The 24,816-nt window shown below is 33.3% G+C and overlaps 2 protein-coding genes across 5 annotated transcripts; one reads left to right on the forward strand and one right to left on the reverse strand.

Annotated features, from left to right (window-relative positions):
* Window positions 1–2,120: 2,120 nt before the first annotated feature.
* TOC1 (CCT motif -containing response regulator protein) lies at window positions 2,121–8,680 on the forward strand. Of its 2 annotated transcripts, none has more exons than XM_007037365.3 (6): window positions 2,121–3,036; window positions 3,637–3,798; window positions 3,912–4,045; window positions 4,347–4,514; window positions 6,347–6,431; window positions 7,145–8,680. In XM_007037365.3, exons 1-6 carry the CDS (start codon window positions 2,877–2,879, stop codon window positions 8,101–8,103), a joined length of 1,668 nt encoding a protein of 555 aa, XP_007037427.2. In that variant the 5' UTR covers window positions 2,121–2,876; the 3' UTR covers window positions 8,104–8,680. The 2 variants fall into 2 exon arrangements, with proteins under 2 accessions (XP_007037427.2, XP_007037428.2); XM_007037366.3 differs by lacking the exon at window positions 2,121–3,036 and adding an exon at window positions 3,098–3,344.
* A 436-nt stretch (window positions 8,681–9,116) lies between these two features.
* LOC18604748 (vesicle transport v-SNARE 11-like) lies at window positions 9,117–11,786 on the reverse strand. 3 transcript variants are annotated; one of them, XM_018117857.2, is made up of 6 exons: window positions 11,650–11,786; window positions 11,411–11,526; window positions 10,607–10,665; window positions 10,327–10,515; window positions 9,609–9,779; window positions 9,117–9,466 (listed from the first exon to the last, which is right to left on the reverse strand). In XM_018117857.2, exons 2-6 carry the CDS (start codon window positions 11,502–11,504, stop codon window positions 9,314–9,316), a joined length of 666 nt encoding a protein of 221 aa, XP_017973346.1. In that variant the 5' UTR covers window positions 11,505–11,526; window positions 11,650–11,786; the 3' UTR covers window positions 9,117–9,313. The 3 variants fall into 3 exon arrangements, with proteins under 3 accessions (XP_017973346.1, XP_007037430.2, XP_017973345.1); XM_007037368.3 differs by having other exon boundaries at window positions 11,627–11,780; XM_018117856.2 differs by having other exon boundaries at window positions 11,623–11,751.
* Between the last annotated feature and the right edge of the window lie 13,030 nt (window positions 11,787–24,816).

Below are 24,816 nucleotides of genomic sequence, written 5' to 3' on the forward strand. Positions count from 1 at the left end.
ATATAAGTTGGGTCATGGATGGACTATAATGTTAATTACTACTGGTTGTTTCGAACTTTGATCCTTGTGTTGAACTTCAGGTAGTAAACAAGGGTACAAGATTAATTATTTCCATCATAATGTAGCTAATATACTTGATTCATTAGGATGTGGTTCTGATCAGAAAGGTGGAAAAGTGAAAAGATACAAAACTTAGGAGAGATAACAAAGTGAAAAGGAGAGGAATTTTTTCAACTTTTCCTCCTTATTGGTAGGATTAAAAGTATTAAACAAATTTATAGATTAATATTATAAAATTTAAATTGTATATAATTGAAATAAATAAAAATAAAATATAATAGATTAATATTACATTATTTTTCAAATTCATTTTGACACCAAAGTCCCAACCCATCATACCTAAGTCATACCAAGTGTAGCTTTATTTTTGCCAACCAAAAACAAGAATTCGGAAATATAATAATAATAATATGGATGAAACATAAATAGTAGGTAGGTAGGTAGGTAGGTTGATTTAATTGAAGGAGTTGCTCCTGCATGCAAAAATTTGTGTTATGAGATTGGCTCTAGTTGCCAACAAGCCCATCCAAGGGCGGTAAGTAAAATAAGCATTAACAAACCATTGCTTGTATTCTCTAACTGTTAAACACTGAAGAGTATCAGGGTAAAAACTGTGCACTGATATTTTCCGTAATTGTCAAATTTTTAGTAAATAAGATATGATAGATGCATTTAAATATTTAGTTAAATAACATGTACATGTATTTTCCTGATCAAATAATTATGTACAAATCTTTCCTTTTCACAAATTTAAAGTAAGATTAGGGATGTCGATGAATACCTTGTAAACAAGTATCTTGCATTACCCAACCAATTAAGTAAGATTAATGTACCTTATAATTGGGTTTGGATAGTAAAACCACTATCTAAAGGATCATGCAACGATTTTAGAGTACTCGTTATCCAAACAGACTTAAGTATAAATAATGATTTTTAATATTTAAATTTAGTTTTTTATAATTAATTTAATATTTACTAAAATTTATTAATTTTCTAATGATGAATTTTAAAATTTAATTTATTTTTTACGAACTAATTTTAATTTATTAATTTAATTTTTATTAATAATATACACAAAAATTAATTATAATTTATTTTAATCGATGATTTAATGAGTATGAGTATTTAAAAGGTAGTGTCTATAGTATTCAAGTATAGATTCGAATAACAATTGAAAAATTTAATCGAGTATTTACAAGGTTCGGATATCTTATCAAATAATAAATTTGAGTTTGAATATTTAAAAAATAATAATACCTTATCTATTGACGTCTCTAAATAAGATATAGAAAAAATTCTAATAAAAACGGAAAGTTGACATTTGTAGGAAAAAATGAATAAATTGAAAAAAGTAAAATAAAAAATAAAAATATCAATTAAATGAAATTCAAGGTCTTTTATTTATATTAGAAGAGGAGTGATGTTTAAAATGTTGTGTAAACATGTGATTAAAATAATGATGATAGAACATCTTCAAATGTATCATTAAATTTCTCCTTTATGATTCTACACCTTAGTCTCTTGTTGTTTACTGTAATCTGCCTTACTACGCAGTGTTTACGAAAAGAGTAATAGACCCATTTTTAAATTTAATAGGTTCAATAATTTGTCCTTAATCAACTTCATTTTGTATTTTCTCAACTTTAAATAATTTTCATTAGATTTCTGTTTCTTGCAGCTTCGTTGATAAGGAAAGAAAGACAAAGAAAAGCCAAAGACCATTTGCTAAATAAATGCAATTAAAAAAAGAAACCTTTTTGTTTTTTATTTAAACACATGTGCTATTGTGGTTGGCTGCTCACCTCTTTACTCTGACCGCTCCATGGCACTTTCCAGCTGGACTATCTACGTGTCAACCTTTCTTTAGATTTTTATTATAAAGGTATTCTTTTCCCAAATAAATAAAAAAGAAAACCAGATAATTATTTTTTTTTTCAAAAAGATATTTTTAATTTTTAATTTTAATATTTCCAAGGGGTTGCTCTTGAAAAGAGATCTCAAAGAGTGACGTGGCCTTCTCTCTATCTCTACCAAACTATCCAAACATTTGCCCCCTTCGCTTTTTCTTCCACTTTTCTCTCTTCTGTGTCCCTCTTTCCGTCCACGTCATCCTCTTCCCTATCCTACACCCTGATGCGCACTATGCAACCCTCTTCCAATCTCCTCCCTCCGTTGCCTTCCATCCAACGCTCCAAATCCATCCCACCAATCCATCGCACGTTAGTCACACTCAGGATCCCCGATTCCATCTCCTAACCATTGTCTGAAAAGAAAAAACATTTACTCTCTCAGATTCAGACCCAAAAAAGAAAAAAGAAAAGAGAAGACTTTCCTTTATCAGAACTGAGAAACCCCTCCGTCGCCCTTCCCTTTGGGCGTTACGTTAACGTGCGCCAGATCCTTGGTGAGCTGAAGTCTGACCTGTTGATGGCTCCTGCCACCTTCATCATCCGACCCTTGATCCTTACCGTCCGATTGGGTCCACTTGATCTTTTGCTTGCCGTTTATGGAAAGTGATTCATTTTAAAAAGGGGGGAAAAACCATAACGTTGATTAACAACAATCTTAGTCTTTTATTAGGCGGTTGGTGTACGGACGGGAAAAAGGATTCAATCACAGGATGGATTTAGGAACCCTAACCGTAATTTTGTCTCCAATTTCGGTTGTGCGAGAGAGGATGACTTTTACGGGCTTTTTCTAGTATTTTCCCTTTTCAGTAATTATTTTTAATTTAGAAAAAAAGGGGCTTTTTGGGGGGGTTTCCTTTGTGGGATTTTTTTTTTGTAGAAAAGTGATCATTTTTGGGTTGAGGGGATATGGAGAGCAAGGAGCTGAATTTGAATAAAGAGTGTAAAGTAGGAGGAGGAGCAGGAGAGGGGTTTATAGATAGGAGCAAAGTGAGGATATTGCTATGTGATAACGATCCTAAGAGCTCTGAGGAGGTCTTTTCACTTCTTTTGAAATGTTCTTATCAGGGTAAACTGTACTTTTATTAGTATTCTTTTTTTTTAAAAAAAAAAATCATGTCTTATTGAATTTTAAGCTATTTGTAACATTTTTTGTTTATAAGTTGTTGTTTTTGTTGTTGCGTGTGGTTTTCTTTTTTTGATTGGTTATTGGGTATTTGGAAGTGAATTCTGGGTTTTCTATCTGTTGAGTTTTTGTGTTAGTTTATTTGTTGCGTTGGTGTTATTTGAATTGTGTATTGAAACAGTTAATGAAGTGAAACTGAGATGCCTAGGAATTGATGCCTTGTTGTGTGGGTGGTACTCGTTGAATTTTGTGTAAGGCATTTGAATATTGCAACTGAATTTTGATTTGAATTGTATTCTTCCTCGGTGATTATTTGCCAATCTGATAAAAAAATTTCATATGTTTTAGAGTATGTTCATCATGTCAATGATTTAGGTTCCTTCTGCTGTCTATTGTAACTCAACTTTTGTCTCCTATTATATTTTAATTCTATCTTTATATATTTGCATTTATGAGTTCTCTATAGTTTCATGACACTTATCCTATATTTTTTCTAGAAGTGATGTGTCAGCTCCATGATTCTGTGTTAGTTTTTCTTCACAGTGACTTCAGTAAGGTCTGCTAGACAGGTTATTGATGCATTGAATGCTGAGGGACCTGAAATTGATATCATACTGGCTGAAGTTGACCTCCCAATGACCAAGGGAATGAAGATGTTAAAGTATATTATGCGGGATAAGGATCTGCGCCGTATTCCTGTTATTAGTAAGTTTGTCTTGTACTTTTTTTCTTCAGCCATCCAACTTTCGCGGAAGTGAATATTCCTTATGGTGTTTGTTGGTCTGATCAGTGTATATTTCTTTCCTTTTTATGATAAGTGATGTCGGCCCAGGATGAGGTCTCTATTGTTGTTAAGTGCTTGAGGCTTGGTGCTGCTGACTATCTTGTCAAGCCTTTACGCACCAATGAATTGTTGAACTTGTGGACACACATGTGGAGAAGACGGCGCATGGTTTGTTTTTAATCAATTTATTTTTCTTTTCACAGCTAGTCTTTGTTGCATTTGTTGTTGTTTTTCATGTGTCCTGTTTTGTTGCTTTGCTTGGTTCCCCTCTATTTCAAAAAATGGTTCAACTGCAGTTGATACTTTTAAGAGTATAATTAGAAGCAATAATCTTGGCCAGATAGAGGGAACTAAAATCCCATTAACTGGGCATTACTTCAGAAGTTGATAAAATTTTTTATCTATATTTGTATGGATGTGTAACAAAAACCATTTTTAGATATTCACTTAGATGTTTTCCCATTGGCAGCTTGGTCTGGCAGAAAAGAACATCTTGAACTATGATTTTGATCTAGTGGCATCAGACCCTAGTGATGCTAATACAAACAGTACTACTTTGTTCTCGGATGACACAGATGACAAGTCCCGGAAGAGCACCAATCCAGAGATCGGAGTTTCAACTCATCAGGAAGACGAAGTGAGTATTGAAGTTGGATAACTAAATACGTGTTTGCCTGCATTTAAAATTAAGGGGAAAACATTTGTTTGACTGTGCATTATGAGATGATGAACTTTTGCTGTAGGAAATGACCTTGCCTCATGACATAATGGGTATGAAATGCATGATTGCATTATAAATTCCAATCACACTTAGAATTGTACCTTTATATGTCTGAATTTTGCATACGATATATGAGTTGAAGTTTTAGTCTTAGACATAGAGTCAGTTATTCAATTTATGTAGTTGCTAAAGGAGTGATTGCATATTAAAAAAAAAAAAAGAATGGAATCAAATAAAAATAAAATAAAAGAAAATAAAAACATGGACTTCTGATCAGCAGATTTTGCAATCCTGAGATACAGACAGGCTATTTCTCCTGAAGTAATATTTATGTCATGTAGGCTGCCAACAAGATTTATGCAGCCTTCCTTGACTGCAATGGTTTGAAGGGATACTTTAGCTACTTCTAATTGATCATATATTATTCAAGAAAACAAAAAGAGATCTGTATTATTTTTGGCCCTGGAATTTCAATTCTGTAAACATAGTTTCAAAGTTAATTCTCAGAGACTATTGAGCTCCTATTCTCTTTTTTTTTTTTTTGAGAGGTTTGAGACTTGGAATTTTTTTGTTAATGGCCCATGCTTCTGGCTATGTTCTTAGTTGTGTGATTTGTATAGTGCTTTAATATTAACTCATCTATTATCATAGAACTAACTGAACTGAGACGGCAAGCTTATGTACCAAACAATAAAGTAAAAAAGTTCATGGCTTAAGTGAAAGTTTGGGAAATGGTCCTTCTTAACATATGATGACATTTCCCCATCCTTCTGCCCACATCCCCCTTCCCAAAAGAATAAATAAATATAGAAAAGGGAAAAATTTTGTATTATCACCTTATTAGTCATTAACTCATCCATATGAACTTAAGCTTGGCAACGATGTCGACTATCTTCTGTATAATATTGACCAAGTCATAGAAAGCAAAGATATGTGATTTAACTGTATTTTCTATTGTTACCCTCTTCCTCTTTAGATTGCTTCTGTTAAAATTATTCCCATGCTTGTAGTATCCGGTGTTGTATTCTTAAGATAAGCTTTATAAAGTTGGTGACATTAGGCTCCTGAAAAGGCAACTGTTGTTTAGTTGAACCAACTGTTCAGGTAGTAGCAGCATTAGGAAGTTGTAAATGATAGGTATGAATATATACTTTGCAGAATATAAAATCATAGACATGTTGAGGGGTGGAAGAAATTAGGATCTGAAATCAAACACTAGACTTGAACAAATTATACACAACACAATTTCAAATTATATGCATTTATGTATGTTTGCATCTATGCATTTATATCTGTACATGTGTTATCCTTATGAATATATGTGTATAAAATGGATTATGAGCAGCAAACTTAACTTGAGAAGTAAATGTAATATTGGCATCAACCTAGGGGCATATCACGTGAGAGATATTGTATGTGCTGAAGTTTAAAAGTAACCAGTGAACAAAGTGAAATTGAAAAGAACATAAAAATGGTACTTACAGATTTCTAATGCCTTCAACTATTGGCAGTCCTCTACAACTACCAGATATGATTATTTAAATTTGGAAAACCATTCATCTATCATGCTGTATGATTCTTTTCACAAAAGCTTTAGGCAATCAAGATTTTCTTCTTTAACATCTGTGTGGTTGTATGTACATGCCATAAATTTCAACCTGTACTTGGTTTTGCAAATGTATGGCAAATCAATGGTGTTAAGAGTGAAATATATTGTTTGTGTTCATTTAAGTGTTTTCCTCTTTCAGTATGTTGCTGCTGTTGTAGAGCCTCCTCAGACTGAAACATCAGAATGTCGTCCTGATGTTCCAGGAATAAGTGACCGCAGAACAGGTTGACTTCTCTTGAACTTCTCCATACCTGAAAATTGTTGGGCTGTCCTGAACATGAATTTTCATATTCCGTTCAGCTTACTGTTGCATGCCATATATGAGAGAAATTATCTTTGATTAATGCATGGGATATTCATTAGGATAGTGTGAAATGACATCATTTTGCCTTCTATTATCGTATTGCTTCTAAAATGTTAAGTCTTCAGTTTGAAACAAATTCTCAATAATGTTTCTTCTATGAATGCATGGGATTTTATCTTGTTTACTATTAATCAAGTCGGAGATTGTTTCTCTTAAGCTTTGTGTCAAAATTAGCCTTGTTTTTTGTCAGAAGAAGAAGAGTATGATTTGATGAAATTCTTTAAGGTTTTGACACTGGTTCTAATTTTAGTTTGTTTGATGGCTAGATTACTGCTTGCATTACATTCTTGTTTATTTTCTAATACTACAAGGGTGTTTCTTATTTGAGGCTTCCTTTACCATAAATAGCATTCTAGTTTACATGTTGTGAACTGGGATTGACTTCATGCTACTAGGAATAATCTCCGTCTTCTCTCTAATCTATAGTTCATTACCATGCAAGCACTCTTTATCATGTCATAACATATCAATACAGGAACAGCATGGCTCTGATTCTTTTCTGGTTTCCAAATATTTTCCATTCATGGATTGCCCTTATAAAGAAGGTGTTGGAATGTTGGCAATATTTTGCAGGGCAATTTTCATCTGGTCCAAAGAAGAGTGAGCTAAAGATTGGTGAGTCGTCAGCCTTTTTTACTTATGTGAAGTCAAATGCAGTCAAAACCAGTACTCAAGTAGTCACCCCTCATGGCGAAAATGCTGCTCAAAATAAGATCATTGAAGAGAATCTTCAGCAATCTGGTCAACAAGTGGTTAACGATGTCCAAGTACATGAGAATGGAGAAGCATGGGAAAACCGTTCACAAGGAGATGACTTTCCTAGCAGCAGCAGTATACCAGATTCACTTTCCTTGGAGAGGTCCTCTACTCCTCCTGTGTCTATGGAGTTCTCACAACAAAGGAATTTTAAGGAAGAGAAGCTTTCTCAGGTGCTTGTGCCCCCAAGAAATGAACCTCAACATGATTTATCAGGTTTACCTACACAAACTGCTTACCCATACTATATGCCAGGAGTTGTAAATCAAGTTATGATGCAGCCATCAGGCCAGTTGTTTCAGAATAACCTTCATGACCTTCAAAATCATGCCGCTTCTTCTGTGCTACCTCAATACAGTCATCTTCAACAATGTCTGTCACATCCTCATGTAAGTGGGATGGCATCATTTCCATACTACCCAGTTAATATGTGTGTACAACCTGGTCAGATGCCAACTGGTCACTCATGGCCATCATTTGGAAATTCCTCTACCAGTGAAGTGAAATTAAGTAAGGTTGACAGAAGAGAGGCAGCATTAATCAAATTTAGGCAGAAAAGGAAGGAGCGCTGTTTTGATAAGAAGATTAGGTATGTTAATCGAAAAAGGCTAGCTGAAAGGAGGCCTCGTGTGAGGGGACAATTTGTCAGGAAGGTAAATGGTGTAACGGTAGATCTTAATGGGCAACCTGCTTCTGCTGATTATGATGAGGATGAAGAGGAGGAGGAGCAGGCATCAAGGGATTCTTCTCCTGAAGATGATACGTCAGGATGTTGATGTCAAGTTTGTACATTTTGAGGATCTTTTAGTTTATGTTTCCCTCTGCCTGTCTCCTCTGGAAGGATGAGAATGAGTGACACAGTGTTCCATTGAAGAAGTCTAAACATCAGTGTATTGATTGAAGAGCGCAGATCACAGATCAGAACAAATGTGCATCCCCAAATATCAATCAGGTGAAAGCAGCTGGATTAAGTTATTGCAAAGTGCTTCCATCAGGATGCCTAAATTGCCTGGTTCACCTTATTGAGGTAAGCATCAGCTTAAGGAACTAATATAAGGAAGCAATTGATGGAGCCAGTTCCCCTGTCGACTGCATGTCAGTGGAGATAGCACTTGGTGTTGTATTGTTTTCATGGTTCAAGTGTTAAAAAAAGGTTCCAATTCCAAAGGCTTTTCCAGTTTTTGAGAAGTGAAACTTTCTAAAATTGTTCTCAAAGGAGAATGCAATCTTGTAGGAGTTTTTCAAGGAAATGCGAAGCTTGTAGGCTTTTCCACTTCTACATATTTGTTTCTATTATTAACTTGTGGCCCCATTTGTCAACTAAATGAATCAGTGAACGGATTTTCAGGACCATGTGCCGTTTGATTATGATAGCTGACAGGGGTGAAATCGTGTTTTGAATTAAATTCTTACGTTTGCGCTGATGTTGCCAGTGTCTGTTGAAGGGCGAAAACATGCAACCGTGGAATGCAGCTGGAGAATGACTTGAACAAATGAATGACCATCAGATAACTAAACCAGGGATGCAATCCGGTTCGGATGGCAACTAGAATTTCTCAAGTTAGGTCTTTCTTCAGTCCTACAACTTAGGTTATCTTACCTAATCTGACCAGACTGAATTCTAATGAAGCAAATTGAGCCTTCTTACAATCTAAGCATAAAACCTGGGATGCCTGAATTTTCCATGGTTTACATAGCTCGTTCAAAACACCGGCAGATCATCACACAATAGAAATGCAAAATATTTCTAGTCTTAGCTATGTGATTTAAGTAAGAAGCACAGAAGACAAAAGAAAATAAGAGACTTTCATAATGAGGCATAAGCGTATTATATAAAGTTAAGGTGGTAGCTGTAGTGCAGGCCTCGGGTGAACAAACAATAAGCAATTATGGCACACAAAACTCAGAAACGGATGACATACATGCCTTTTCTTTGATACTACAAACATCAAAAAATTGGAATTTTGAACCACCAAGGCCAGCACACTAATGAGTCAGCTTAAAATATAGGATAAATAGGATGGCAAGAACTAGGGCTGCAATTATGGAGCCAATTATCCATTTGTTCCTGCTCATCCTTCTTGACATGTTTGTCAGTATCTTTTTGCTCCTGCTAATGTTGTCATCTACTCCATGGAGCTGCAGAAGTAAGAAGCAAATTTGTTACATTTTCAGCTACATCTCTGCTGTTTGATTAGAGAAACGAAATTACCTACACACACACACACACTCTAAAGCCAGTGAACCCTATTTGGAACCCAAGAATGGGTGAAAAGCATACTGTGTTATGCGCATGGAGGAGAGATTCGCGTTGTTGATGCAAATCCTGTAGGATTGAAACACCCAGCTCTTCTGTTTCCAGCATTGCTTTTCTGCTTTCTTTAATTCTGTCAGTAGATTGGTTTAATCTCTCTGTTGACATCAACAATCTTCCTCTTTGATCAGCAGAGACCTATGCCATCATTCAACAATGAGTGTTCATAATAAAATGTTATTAAGATGTTTACCTTAAATTCAAAGGGGAGAAAAGTTTATATGTTATTACCTACAGAGACTGGCATTCTCCCAGTTCAATAAGATGCAAAGCCAAAATGTTAACAGATTTATATAGTAACATGTTTTTGCTTGTGCACATTTGCGTATGTGGCAATGGATTTGCGTACACGTGCATACACAAGTGTGCTAATACCTATTCCATAATTTCTTCCTCTAGATTCAAATCTCAGCATCCTGTAAGCAGAACATCTCATATATTTAATGCACAAAAGCCTGAAAAACAGGCAACATAGTTTTTTTCTATGGGTTTGGTTTTTGTCAAAGGGCAAATGAAAGTTAATGGTGAACAATCAGATGAAGCTATAGGACATACAGGACATGCTTCACAAACTTTATTATGATATAAGAAGGAAAAAGAGTTTCATAGTAGATGGTTGCTTTACCATACCAACATTAAGTTCAAAATGATGGCACTTTGGAGAAAAGAAAGTAGTATCAATTACCATCCTTGCATCTGCCATTCCAGACCCCAACAACTCATCTCGAGCAGCCTGATTTGCGTTACCTGAGGTAATTCTTTTAACTTCACTTTTCAAGTTGTTTAGATCATTTCTATATTCTCTTAATTTAGAAAGAAGTGTTGCCTTTATGCTTGGCTGCAAACTCCTTGCTTCAAGGTCCATTTTCCGAATCTGGAACAATTCAGACAAAGGATCACATTACAAATCCAAGAATGTCAAAAGAAAAAACAAACTTAGCCACAGAAAATGTCTTTTTCATTACCAAAGCATCAGCATCATCCAATCCTGCTTTGATTTCAGTAAGTTTCTGCTTCTTCTGTTCTGTAAATCAAGAAAACAAGAAACTAAAGAAGTTACAGAATGTACAAAACAAATTACACAGTAGAAATATATTGATTATCTCCGAACCAATCTTTCTAGAATTACTATATATATAAACACATGATACTACAGATTAAGCATAAAAGTCAAACAATTCATTCACACAACCAGTGATTTGTGTTGGTTGCAGTGTTAAATGCATTTTTTCTTCCCATTCCACCCAAAAAAACCCATGGAAACACTGAACCTAATGCTTAAATAACCCTCAAATATCATATTTTATTTTTACCAATTAAGCAAAAACCTAAGCATATAGAACTAAGACATATTTCATCTCATTTGCTTATTCGTCATCAGCATAATCAAAATCAACACACTAAGTTCAACGCGGATACTCATATGAATGAAGAATCATAGAACCCTGCATGCCCAACTAATTTAAATTTCACTATTGTGCCTGCGTATATGTGTGTGTATTGAAAAATCAAAAATAAAAGTGTTCAAATTTCTCGAAAACCAAAATTTATGATTTTACCTTTTATAATTTCTAAAACAAATCAAATAAAATTATGCTGTATTACAATTTACAACCAAATCGACAAAGCAAATTCCAAATAGCAAAAGTAACAAAACCGACAATCAAATAGAGCCTTGAGCTAATCCGCTACAAATTAAAACATCAAACACAAAATTTTCGCCGATAAAGAAGGGATCAATGAGCAGAAATGCGACAGCGTTTCCTTACCTCCATCAAGAGCGCTGGCGGAGGCGCACTTGCGCGTCAAATTGGCGGAGAGCTCGCAGTACTGGCGCTCATAACCCTCGAACACCTGACTCATTTCGCCCCAATCTCTCGCCAACCTACATTCATCGCAATTCCTGTAATCTCAACCGATCGCTAAAAAACAATCTAGAAAACTACATAGGAAAACTAAATGTAAAAGATGGGTGACGTACGAACCGGAATGGCGCAGGAAGAATCACCGGAGAATGATCGGAGAAATGGAGATGAAGGATCGAACAGTGGAAGAAATTTTCAATAGTCTTATTACAGAAAATGCAATATTGCAATTTCAGTTGGGAGGTCGTTATTGCCCTTGGGCTTCCATTGGAATTTCCAGCATGCACACCGTAAGCCGTACCATAGCTCACCTATTTATAAATAAAAATTAATATTTTTAAATATAAAATTTGAAGTAACGTTAAAATATTAAAATATTAATTTATAAATTATTTAAAGCAATTAAAGTTAAAATAATATTTGGTCAAAATATCCATTAAGTTTTTATACCCATACATTTTATTTAATTTAATCTATATACTCAATATTGAACCAATTTAGTTTCTTAATTTTAAAAATTGTTTAAATTTAGTTTCTCATCTAATGACATACAATCTTATCGTTAAACAGGATGACGTCAGTATTTGACACGTCAGTATTTGACATGACACATTCTGATAATGTGACACTAACATAATGATGTGACAGTGCCATGTGACACTAACGTGGTGACATGGAATTGATGTGATGATGTGTTTGTGTCACGTGGCAATATTGACGTGACAAATCGAGAAAAAATTTCAAAAAAAAAATGCCATTAGGGAGAAAGATTAAATTGGAGCAATTCTAAAAATTAAAAAATTAAATTATTTTAATTTTGAATATAGGAATTAACTTTAAGAAAATATATGAGTGTAGGGACTTATTAAGTATTTTGACCTATATATATATATATATATATATATTATAAAGTAGCTAATTTTTTATCAAGTAAACTACTTCTAATAAAAATTAAAATAAATTTTAATGTAAAAGTGTCATAGCCCAATCCCAAGCCATGACCCGAGCATAGGCCTAATAAGCAAAGCCCACTACGCCCAAGCAAGTCTTTCCATGTAAACCTGTTCAGTAGTCCATCTATCACACCTCATTCTTTAATATCCATAATTCATAATTTCCAATAATAATTTCTTTGAAAATAAATCATGACAACCAAGCGTATACCATCCTCAAAATAGTGTTATCACTTGCCAACTAATGACGACCTTATTAATCAAACTAGACATATAGTGTTTACAAACAAATTTCATAATTTATATTAAAATATCTATATACACATGCAAAAGACCCTTGACTACTAATAGAGTGACTTTGGGTGTGAGTAATATTATTGAGTGCCATGGTAAACCTAGACTATTAGACTGTTACTTCCACCTCTTAGATTAGAGTTAGTTAATTAGATTACTTTTTAATTATTGCTCAAAATTTAATTATTCCACCTCTTTTTTTTTTTGGATGCACGCCTCACCCTATAAGAGGCAATGTTCTTTGATAAAGTATGATCCAATAACCTTGAATTGTATGTTAATTAAAAGCTAACTACTCATGACACTACAACCAAGATTTTTAATATTCGAGCTTTAAAAGATGGCTACAAATCTCAATCCTTATGACTTATACTAGGGCTTGATTATACCTACCATTCAAAGTGTCACCTATAGTCTCATTGATTTCTCCCATATTCTTTTGAATTTGTAACTATAGTTAAGATTTCCAATTTCACAATTCTATGATTGATTGTTGGCCTTACCACGATATTTAGTGATATCTTATGTAATTACAATACTGTGAGATCTTGACTTTTATAGACTCGTAGATAGAAATATACACGATATCCCTAATCAGGGATAATTTCGTTATTTTCTCAATAAGCCCATAAAAGTAAGTTTTAAACAATATTATGGCTTAAGTAGGCATAAAGCATAAATGAAGGATGAAAATATGGGTTAAATGACAAGGAAATAAAAATTTTGATGATTTTCATGTTATAGGGGCAAAATGGTAATTTTGTCACCTGAGGACAAAATGGAAATTTTTAGAATTTTACACCACTTGACACTTGTCATGCCTATGGATTTTAGCCATTAACATTTTACATTGTGGATAATTGAAACATTTTATGTGGTAGAGAGAAATTGCTTAATGGATAAGTATTACACATGGACCAATGGAAACATCCATGTGTCAAGCTTGGATTATTCTAGAATTTCCTTGTAAAATCTATTTAAAACTCTCTTAGTCTCACCCAAATGGCTGGCCAAAGTATGAAGTGAAGAGGAAAGGAAAGAACACAAACCCTAGGTGGAAAAATTGAAGAAAAAGTGTGGAATTTCAAGAATTAAGCTAATTTATGGATGGGCATTTTAGTAATTTTCAAGGGAGTGGATAAGCTTGGGCCATAAATATCCTCTCCTTCTAGCAACTTCTTGGGATTTCTAGTAGCTTCTTCTTCTTGTTCTCTTCCCTCTCACGTTACTTCAATTCCTCCATGGAAGCTTGATGTGAAGCTTTCATAACTTTCTCTCTCTAGCTCTAAGTTTCATACCTTGGTGCCCTTTTGACTAGAACCCTTGTATTTTTCCACTCTCTCACTTTAAAACCCTTAAAAATGATGAAAATCTTGTTTCCATAATCTCTCACTAGTTAGGTGTTTTAGGGAGAGAAAGAGGAAGCTTTATTAATAGCTTGAGAGCTTTTGGAAAGAAGTTCAAAGTTACAAAGCTATCAAGGTGAGTAGTAAACTAGTATGGGGTTTTAAGTGTTGAGAATGACTAGAGATTTGATTTGTGAATATTTTGTAGTTGAGATTGTTAATTCACTTTGGAGTGATAGGAAAGTGAAAATGGATGGCCATTTAAATGGCAATTGAAAGCTAGCTAAAAGATAGTTTTTAGGGTTTATAGTATGTAAATTGACATTATGGAAATGTTAATTTGATGGTAGGTGTTAACAAAGCCCCACCACCCCAATTGGATCATTAGAGGGATTAAGAGTAGGCTAAAGGCTCAACGAATATCGGTGAGTGGACTGCCTATCAAAACTATTTTTGGGAATGTAATTATTTTGTGCAAAGTGTTTGAATGATTTTATACAACTTTTCTTAAAAATGTATCTTGGGAACAAGCTTTTAGTAAAATGATTTTATATTGTGAAATGTGTGCTATACAATGGTTTATGTGTTATCACAATATGATAAAATGCATGATATGCATTAGATGCTTCTTTGCATGTTGATGTGGACTTGGCTATGTGCCAGCAGGAGTGCACATAAGCCGTTGCTGACCTGGCTATGTGCGAGTGGGAGTGCACATAAGCCGTTGCTGACCCAGATATGTGTGAGTGGGAGTGCACATAAGTCGTTGCTGACCCAAATATGTGCGAGTGGGAGTGCACATAAGCCGTTGCTGACCCGGCTATATGCGAGTGGGAGTACGCATAAGCCGTTGCATATGAGATGATGATGATGGGAAGGTGTATATGATGATTGATATATGTATATATACATATATGGTATATGGTTGTAAATGCAAATATGTGAGCATTTGATTTATTGAAATTTGGGGAGTTTACATGTGTTACATGTTGCTATTGTTATTTTAGCAGGATGGCTTGTTTTAAAGGAAAATGAGACTTTTTCCTTGATGTTCTGACTCTCGCTGCAGCGAAAGTGAAGTTTGCTGTAGCGAGAAACTTTCTGTCCATTTTGGCTAACTTGTGGGTTTTGCTATATTTTTCGATTCTTTGGTACCATATTTGAGTATGGATCTTTTAAGTGATTTACTCATAAGGGGTTTACATGAAGGGTTCTACTAAGAATTAGAACAAATTGCATTGTTTTGAGAAAATGAGTGCATGATGATTTCGATAAACATTTCTTATGGTATGCTTGTTCCCTTCTTGTTCACTCACTGAGTTTATGCTCACCGCTTTCAACTTCATGTTTTTAGATTAAGAGACAACCGGTAACTAGGACGAGGTGTCCTCGTGGACTTGTATCCATCTTTTGGTAGGTGTCTTGGCATTCAGTAGCTGTACATTCACCCGAGTCTCTCCGCTAGACATCGAGTCTCCTTTTGTTGTGTATAGATGAACCTAATGTGAATTATTAAGATACATGTGTAGACAGTGCATATACACTTGTTTAGTATGCCAGTATGAAGTGGCAATGCTTAATATTATTTTGATTCTAAGTTATGATATATGACTTAGTAGTTTATGATGGAATGATGAACATGTCAGATTAATAGACTTGCTTGGGCTTAGTGGACTACGTCCATTGGGCCTATGCCAGGTCATGACCTGGAATTTGGGTCGTGACAAATACATTGGACTTTCTTATTATAGCATAGTCCACTAGTTCAATGTACTTACTCAAAAGTCAACTCCTTTGATACAACTTGCCCCATAATCTGTGACTTTATATTTTATTTATTTATTTTTTGTATTCAAAATCATGACAAAAACCACATACTATGATAAACGATAATTCCTAATAAGCGCTATCAATTCAAATGTCATTTTGTACCTTGATAAAAACTAGGGTTACCATTCGAAAGTCATTCAGGTTAATTGGTAACCATTTCATAGTACTCCAAAAGATGTTTATTGTCAAGTCTTGTAGTTGCTTGTACCATTAATGACTTTCTACGTCAACCTTTAATAATTGTCTAAGGCGACCAACCATACCACTAAGGTGAATATCTTTCCTTAATCATTGTAATGCTAATCTATATTTGTCATACGTGAAAATTCCAATATGCATCAAGTCATTAAAATAACAACTTCATAATTCTTTTAAGTCATATAAAAATCAAAGCCAAACTCTTAAATCCTTCATACAGATAACAACTATTACTTAATTCTAACTGCATCTGCCTAGTCTTAAAGCTATACAAAATTCAATGAAAGTATTAGGTTTCACTAAAATCATCGTTGCCTTGATCCGAACACATTGACAAATCATAATCCGAGTAGTCCTCTATCACCCGAGGATTCTCCATATCTTCATCATTCTCTCCTTGTTGTTTTCCCACATCTCCTTCCAAGTTGAGAGGTGTGACACCTTTCTCTCTATAAGGAGGAAAGTCCCGAACAACTGACACCTTTCTTGGACAATAACGCTTTGTAAATACCTCTTTCATCTTCTTCTTACCTTTTTCCTCAAGAACATTTTCCTTGTTTTCTACCCTTTCAGGGCTTTCCAAACTATGAAATATTATTTTCGCTCTTGGTGGAATCCATCCAATAACAACCTAGGGCAGGCCACTTTCCCGACTTCTTCACTCAAGGCGACAACAGCTTCTAGTAATGGAATTTAGCGATTCCTCGCTAGTATTATAAGGGTTATCCTAACTACCACTGCTTTTAAACATGACGTGTGTAACAGGCGCACCTCAAAACCTGTACACAACCAAGCATCAATTACTTAATCATTTATACATTATAGGAATAGGTAGGGTTTTAATGAATTAGGGGCTTATGTAGCCTTTAGTCCTTGGCTTGTGTTGCGCACCCATAATCCAAGGATAAGACTCTACACGAACTCCTATAATCTCCGTTGATAGCCACAAGAATCCCTAGGACTCGACTAAACCTAGAGCTTTGATACCAACTTTGTCACAGCCCAATCTTAAGCCATGACAAGCGCATAGGCCTAATAGGCATAGCCCATTAGGCCCAAGCAAACCTCTCTATGTAAACCTGTTCATTAGTCCATCGATCACACCTTATTCTTTAAAATCCATAATTCATAATTTTCAATAATAATTTCTTCGAGAATAAATCATGACAACCAAGCATATGCCATCCTCAAAATAGTGTTATCACTTGCCAACTTATGATGACCTTATTAATCAAACTAGACATATAGTGTTTACAAACAAATTTCACGATTTACATTAAAACATCTATTTACACATGCAAAAAACCCTTGACTACTAACGGAATGACTCTGGGTGTGGGTGCTATTATTAAGTGCCATAATAAACCTATCGAAAGATGAACGAGGAGGCGCCTCAATCTAGGATCCAACTACCTCCGGATCTAAAAATCAAAATATGAAGTTGAAAAGAATAAGTATAAACCCAGTGAGTGAATATAAGAAGGGAACAAGCAAACGATACATAAGGTTTTATTTAACACGATGCACTTATGTTAGGAACAATGCAATTTATAAAAAAAAAAAAAAACCAAACCTGATGATATGCTGTCCTTTAAACCATTTTGAAAACATTTGGAAGTTCCAACCTTCAACATTCAATGCAATCATATTACATTTCTCACACATCCTTACTTTATGATGTATGTACACGTGTATAAGTATTTATATATATATATATATATATATATATATATATATATATACATATATTCTCAGATATGCGTATCATTCTTAAAAATATTCAACATGGTTCGGTACATGCAGCTGTCGACCTCAATACAAGTCATGTGCACTTTCACACCGCACATAGCTATTATTGTCATGTGCACTCTCACACCGCACACGGTCATCGGATCATGAGCTCACCCATACCGTACACCACCATTACTGTCATGTGCCTTCCCACACTACATATACACGGTTATAAATGTCATTTGACAACATCTCCTAAGGCAATAGCATACATGACAACATGTAAACAGGAATCTTTATATATTAATACCTTCCACATAGTTCATTATTTTTGGTCATATACATGGTTACACAATCCAACTTCTAAGGAAAATAATATTAGCTATCATACCATTAATTTCAACATCCTAAGATTCTCAATGTATCACACACTATAATTCACTTAGCAATTCAATATAATAATTCAAATATATGGTTCATCACATTATACATTTACAACATAAGGATATCACTCATCAAAGGCTTGTTCCCATGCATATTTTAAAAGATTCAAATAAGTGTTTTCAAGTATTTTCTTCAAACACATATGCATTTCTTTCCAAAATATTTTTATATACAAGCTCACTCACCTTTGTGATGCCACCTTACAAAACTAGCACCAATAAGACCTCAATCTAAGTTAAGTCTTAAAGTACCATTAGAACCTGTATTTACCAATAAACACTAATAGCCTCAAATATATCATAAATTTGAACTTAATAATTCTAATAAATATACATTAGATAAACTACATTCTAACCTATTATTTAACCTAGAATTCTAGTCTAATTCATAAACCCATTAAACTAACTATTGAAATTTAAGGTTTCCTTAACTTAGTGAGCTTGAAGGTGTAAAAATCAACAAAACCTAATATTTTCAAGAAAAAGAAAATCGAAAAAATTAGAAAATAAATTCTAAAAATATAAATAAATTTGAGAGTTTTAAGGCTGAAAATATTACCTTACTTAGCTCAAATTTAAAGGAGTTAAAGTTCAAACCTTGGCATTGAAAATAGGTGAGGAATAAAAGGAAGAATGGAGAAGAGAGAGAGAAAAGAGAGAGAGAGAGAGAGAGAGAGAGAGAGAGAGAGAGAGAGAGAGAGAGACTTTCTCTCTCTTAAGGTTTGACCCAAAGGAAGTGAGGGTAAAGTGTTGACCTTTTTTATATATATATATGTTGACTTTGCATTTTCAATAATCCCACATGGGATGGCCGGTCCTTATGATATAATACACTTACTTTTCATTATTTTTGAAAGCTTATATTTCACTTATTTAATGCAAAGCAAATTGCTCATCACTTTATTGGCCAAACATTAATTTAATTTAATTTTAATTAATTTATTTTTTTTTTCTTACTCTCCCCCACTTTGGTCATATCCAACTCATTAAAATTGACTTTCAATATTACACTGTTTTATTCACCTGTCATCAATAAACTAATATTATTTTATAACAAAAATATTATTGTAATTCTACCTCAACTTCTCCACTTCCACAAAACTTTTCTCATCAACAATAGCCACAAGTCATCTTTATTGGCATTTATTATCTTAATTTAATTAACATCCCAAGGAACGAGTGTTACAAGAAGAATGTAAGAAAATATCTAAAGTGTATTAGTATTTGGTAAATACTTGTTTCTTTTAAAATTAAAATGTAAGAAAAAAATAATGTTTGAAAAAAAGAAACAAGTTTAGTACTATTGATTTTGAAACATTCTATATAATGGAAAAAATAAAATTCATTTCCTCTTATTGTGTATATTTATAATCAAGATTTTGTCAATTTAGAGCACTTTTAAGACTAGTTAATATAATTTATAAAAATATTTTTGTATTCAATGTAATAATTAGTAGGTAACCTGATGATTTTCAATGCGTTGAAAAAATATTACTTAATATGGTAATTTTTAAGAGTGCTTTTAAGAAAAATAAAATTAAATGCAATAAAGTAAATATAGGATAAAACATGATATTAATATAATTAAATTTCAAAAAATACAATGTAAGATAGTAGTACAATGAGTTGGTTTATTTTTTTTTTCAATTTTTTTGTACAATTTTTTTATTTTAATACTAAGAGTTTAAAAGTCTAGTAATTGAATATCAATAAACATTTATCATTTTGTTGGTTTTATAAAAATATTTTATATTATTTTAGCATGTAAACTAATTATGTTATAACCGTATTAATTTAAGCAAATTGTCGTTATCTATAACCTACATAAAAATGAGATCCAAAACTGACTTTATGTTTAGCCACAGTGTTATCCTCTTAAGTTGCCACTTGGAAAGTTATGAAAATAAGAAAAAGAAGCTGGCCTTTGACCTTTCCAGGTTTAGGAATTGCAACATGTTGTTTGAGTGTGCAACAAGTTAGATGGGTTGCGTGAACTTTTCTTCTTTCATTGGGAATTACATCTAATCGTTCCTCTATGTACAGCATGCTAACGTGTGTGCCTTGAAATGATTCGCGTATTTCCTTCTTCCATTTGATACCTCCTATATATCTATCAATTGTTTTCTACATTGGTTTTATCGCCTTTGCTTGGACTTCTCTTCCTTTCCAGAAATTTCTTTTGTTATTTACAAGTTTCTTTACTTTTGTTTCTTACCTCTTGATCTTTTATTTACCGTTTTGTAATGCTTTTGTTTTTGGTCTGTTCTTTGTTGATCTTTGTTATTTGCCCAACTGTAAGTGCTTACTTTACTTCGTTCTTGGTACTTCCTTACCTTACCATGTTAGCCCTTTTCATCAGCCTAGTTGTGATTAATTTTTAATGGGTTATCATTTTAATGGGTTCTTTGGTACAGAAAAACTATTGTATGAAAGTAAGTCATGGTGATTAAACAAAAAGGTTTCCGCCCAGAAGACATAATCATCCTAATTTGATGACAAATTTCATCTCTGTCAATACCATTAATGACTTGGAATTCCCATACATATCAAGTCTATTTTAAGTTTACCCTTGAATCCATTTGACTTATTTCTCTTACAACCCAAATCGTTTGACCCGACCCTTTCTTTGTTTATTTTTTATTCGGCATTTGAGTTTTATTTTTGCTGTTCTATAGTCTAACATTTTGCTTTTGATTGTGTAGATTTGTGTTACATGAATTGCTTTAGAAAAAGTTTGTTTTGTTTATTTCCTAATGTTTAAATAAATTAAAAAAGTTTTACTTTGAGAGATTTGATCTCCTTCATTTAAATCATCCAATTTGTCTGCATCAAAGTTCTCAACAACGTCTATGTTTATTTTGTACGTAATGGTTCTTAATAAGAGGACTATCTACTTCAGGAATCTATCTCTGTTTATATTTGTAATAAGATTCTTGGTGATCTTTTTCTTTATTTTGGTATAGTAGGGATTTCTAATAAGGGTCTGTTTGACGACGTCCAGATCTGATCTAAAGAGCTTCATAGACTTAAAGCTTGACAATAAGCCCACTAAGGTGATTAAAGAAAGCCATCTAAAATTCCTTGGGTAGTTGACTTATTAAATCAACCCATTACAAGTAACTATAGTCTATTCCTCCATGGTTGGAAAAAGTCCACTTGCTTGGTTTTAAGTTGTTATAACTAACAAGGATTGAAATGCCTTTTGTCTATATCCAACCCATGATAGTTATCATTGAATCAGAACCAACTATTTTCTTGAAATTTATGATTTAATTTTTTTTAGGATTGAGTCAGATTTATTAGTATTTTATTATTATTCCATTAAATGTGAACCAAAGTATTTACACTTATACCTAAATTTTCAATTACTTTTCCTAATTATCGCACTAATTATACTAATTGAAAGCTGTTCAATCATAGCTATCACTCTTTTTATGTTTTAGTATCTTTCATTGTATTTTGAATGTTTTTAACAAGTTCCTTTTTTTGCATGTGTGCATTTATGTTTTGGAAATTTGGATGAGTTACGTATCATTCACTATTGTTTCTTTAATTTTTACAGCAGGTTGCAATTTCTTTCTTCAGTCAATGGCATGCATTAACATAGAGTTGTGAAATTCATTATGATATTCAATGCGAGCATTCATGTTATAACTTTATATTCTTCAGTTGTTATTTTATTTAATAACTTTTATTATAAAATGTAATGTTCATAATTTTACCTTGATATTTTTGGTAGGTTATTGCTATGTTTATTGCAAGATCTCAAAGGACCAGACTAAGTAGAGTTATCCTAAAAAATTCAAACTCAAGCATTGATTAAAATGAGCAACAAATGTCTATTCAAATAGATGAAATAAAAACATATTTAGATTGTAGATATTTGTAGCATGTTGGAGACTTTTTGCTTTTCTAATACACAATCAAGAACCAACAATTCAAAGATTAGTCATACGTTTACCAGAACAACAAAACATTTACTTGCATGATAATGAAAATTTATCTAGAGTCATGCATAGTGTCATCACGTGCCAGGTCCTGGAACCTGACCGCTAGACGTGGTTAACTTGGGGAATCACCACCAATCTTTTTTATACCTAAGTGTGATTGGCCACCTAATAAATTTGTTCTATTCAACGAAATCTTAAATTAATTTTAGATTTATCGAAAGAACGATAAACTGGTCTACGTATTTTTAAGAGTTAAGTTTGGGAGTGCGGTTACGCACAGGGAAGGATTAGCACCCCCGTAATGCCTGTTCCATGAACAGTACCATTTAATCATATATTATCCTAACCCATTAATTTTATTCTTATATTTTCTTAATTATTATTTATTGAAGTTATCTTTTATTCTATTAACCAAGTTAAAATATTTTACAAGTTTGATGTACACGTGATGCAATTGTAAAATGCATGGCATAACATCGAGATAATGCTAAACGAAAATTTTTTATTAAGCGTACTTTTCGAATTCGCCCATCACACTGGTTGGATCAAGGAGTATTCTCTCACCTAGAAAAATACCTAAGAAACTCATCTTCGCAAGTTTGCTAGGTAAATTTCATTATCGGAATAGTCATTTGCGAGTAAAAATAGTATTTTCGTGAATGCAAATCCTAATGCGATAAAAAATTTTCATCAAACATATTTCTCTGAACCCTCCTATCATACCGGTGGGATTCGAGGGTATCTTTTCACCTAAGGAGTTTACCGGATAAACTCGCCTTCGTAAGCTTCCTCGAAAAGTCTCATCATCGGACTTATACTCGTATACAGAATATTTATATATGCCATAACATTTAACAATGCAACAATGGTACATGATGCAGTCATGAGTGTGATGTTCATTGCTTTCACGAAATTTTCTACTTTTCTTTGTGTGCATTTTTTTTATCATGAACAAATATGTTTATATTATTTATTATTCCGTTTTATTTCGTTATGCATTTTGCTATATAAATACTTATTTATTTTACTATATGAAATTTTTCAGAACCATAATTTTAGACCAAGTATTTTCTATTATCCGTGATTATTATTATTCATGCATATGTATTTTCTATTTTTTTATTATTATGATTAACAAATTTATTGTTATCATTAATTTCTTATTTCTTTTATTTTGTATATTTTTGATTAATTAGTAATTGCATATATAATTTTTATTTCATTTAGAAACATTGAAATTTCAAATTATGACCCTCTCATCGTATTGGTGGAGTCTTAATCGAAACCCCTAACCTTGAGAAGTTCACTTGGAATTGCAACTTCTCGAGTTCCAAATATATCGGTATTGATTCTAAAGTGATTATTATATATTTCATATCGTTTTTATTGTTATTGTTATTTATTGTTATTTTCTTAATTATCATTATTATTATTATTTTTGTTCATTACTTTTATTATTATTCTTTTTTATTCTAAAACATTCTATATTTTTTTATTGATTTTTTTATCTCTATTTAAGCTAAGCAGATTTTTAATTAAATAGAATGGATAAGCCCTAAATAACAAGTCCAAATCCATAATAAATGGGAAAGGCCTCACTTTGCTTGGGCTAGAGTGATGGCCCAAGTTATCTTATCTGCATAGGAGCGTCCTGAGCCTACTTTGTTGGTTCGCTAGGCTCTACTCCAAACGCACAGTTGGTGCTCCAGGGACTCCCTCAAACGATGCTGTTTAGGTGTTGATCCCTTTTAATTCCTTACTCTACTGAAATGGCGTCGTTTAAACTCTAAACCTGGGTATATAAGGCCCCATTTTTTCTTTTCTCTTATTTTCACCTTTCACTTCTCTCTTTAGCCTATCACCCTCTCCATTTTCTCTAAAAGTTTTCTTTTTCCCTTTTCTCCTCTCTAACTCTGATCGGATCTATCTTCCTTTCTTAACCGGTGGCCTTAACCTCGTCGGTCTCTCTCACCGTTGGATCTAGCCAAACTCCCCTTTCTTCGAGCCTCATCGCAGGTCAGATATCCTTTTCCTTTTTTGCCACTCTTTCCCTTTTTTCGGCTACCCAAGTGACCGACTCTTTCTCTCTCTTTTTGTCGATCTTTTCCTCTTCTCCCTCTTCATCGTCTGCTACCTAACTGAGTATCCCTTTCGCCGTCGATCACCCAAAACTCTAGCTTTTTGTTGTCGACTTCCCAATCGGATCTTTCTTTATCTCCTTTAGCCAGTCATTGCACTTTCAAACCCTCCAAAAAGCTCACAAATCTCCCTCACCCAAACAAATCCAAACCCAAAATCCTAAGCCACTGTCGCCTCTCATTTTCTTTTTTTTATATATATATATTTTTTTGTATTTTGTTTGTTGGTTGTTGTTATGGTTATGTCGGCTGCAAGATTTTAGGGTTTTTTTTGCTTGCTTTGGGTTTTATTTTTTTGGTTTAGAGAATAGGATTTTTGTTGTTTTTGGGTATAGTTTCTTTGTTTATGGAAGATTATTTTTTTTTTTGGATCATTTCTCTGGTTTTCAAAATTTTTTCCTTCTTTTGTTGAATCTACCTTCATTTT

Source organism: Theobroma cacao, chromosome 3 (assembly GCF_053813885.1).
Source record: "Theobroma cacao isolate CCN51 chromosome 3, ASM5381388v1, whole genome shotgun sequence".
Classification (NCBI taxonomy): Eukaryota; Viridiplantae; Streptophyta; class Magnoliopsida; order Malvales; family Malvaceae; genus Theobroma; species Theobroma cacao.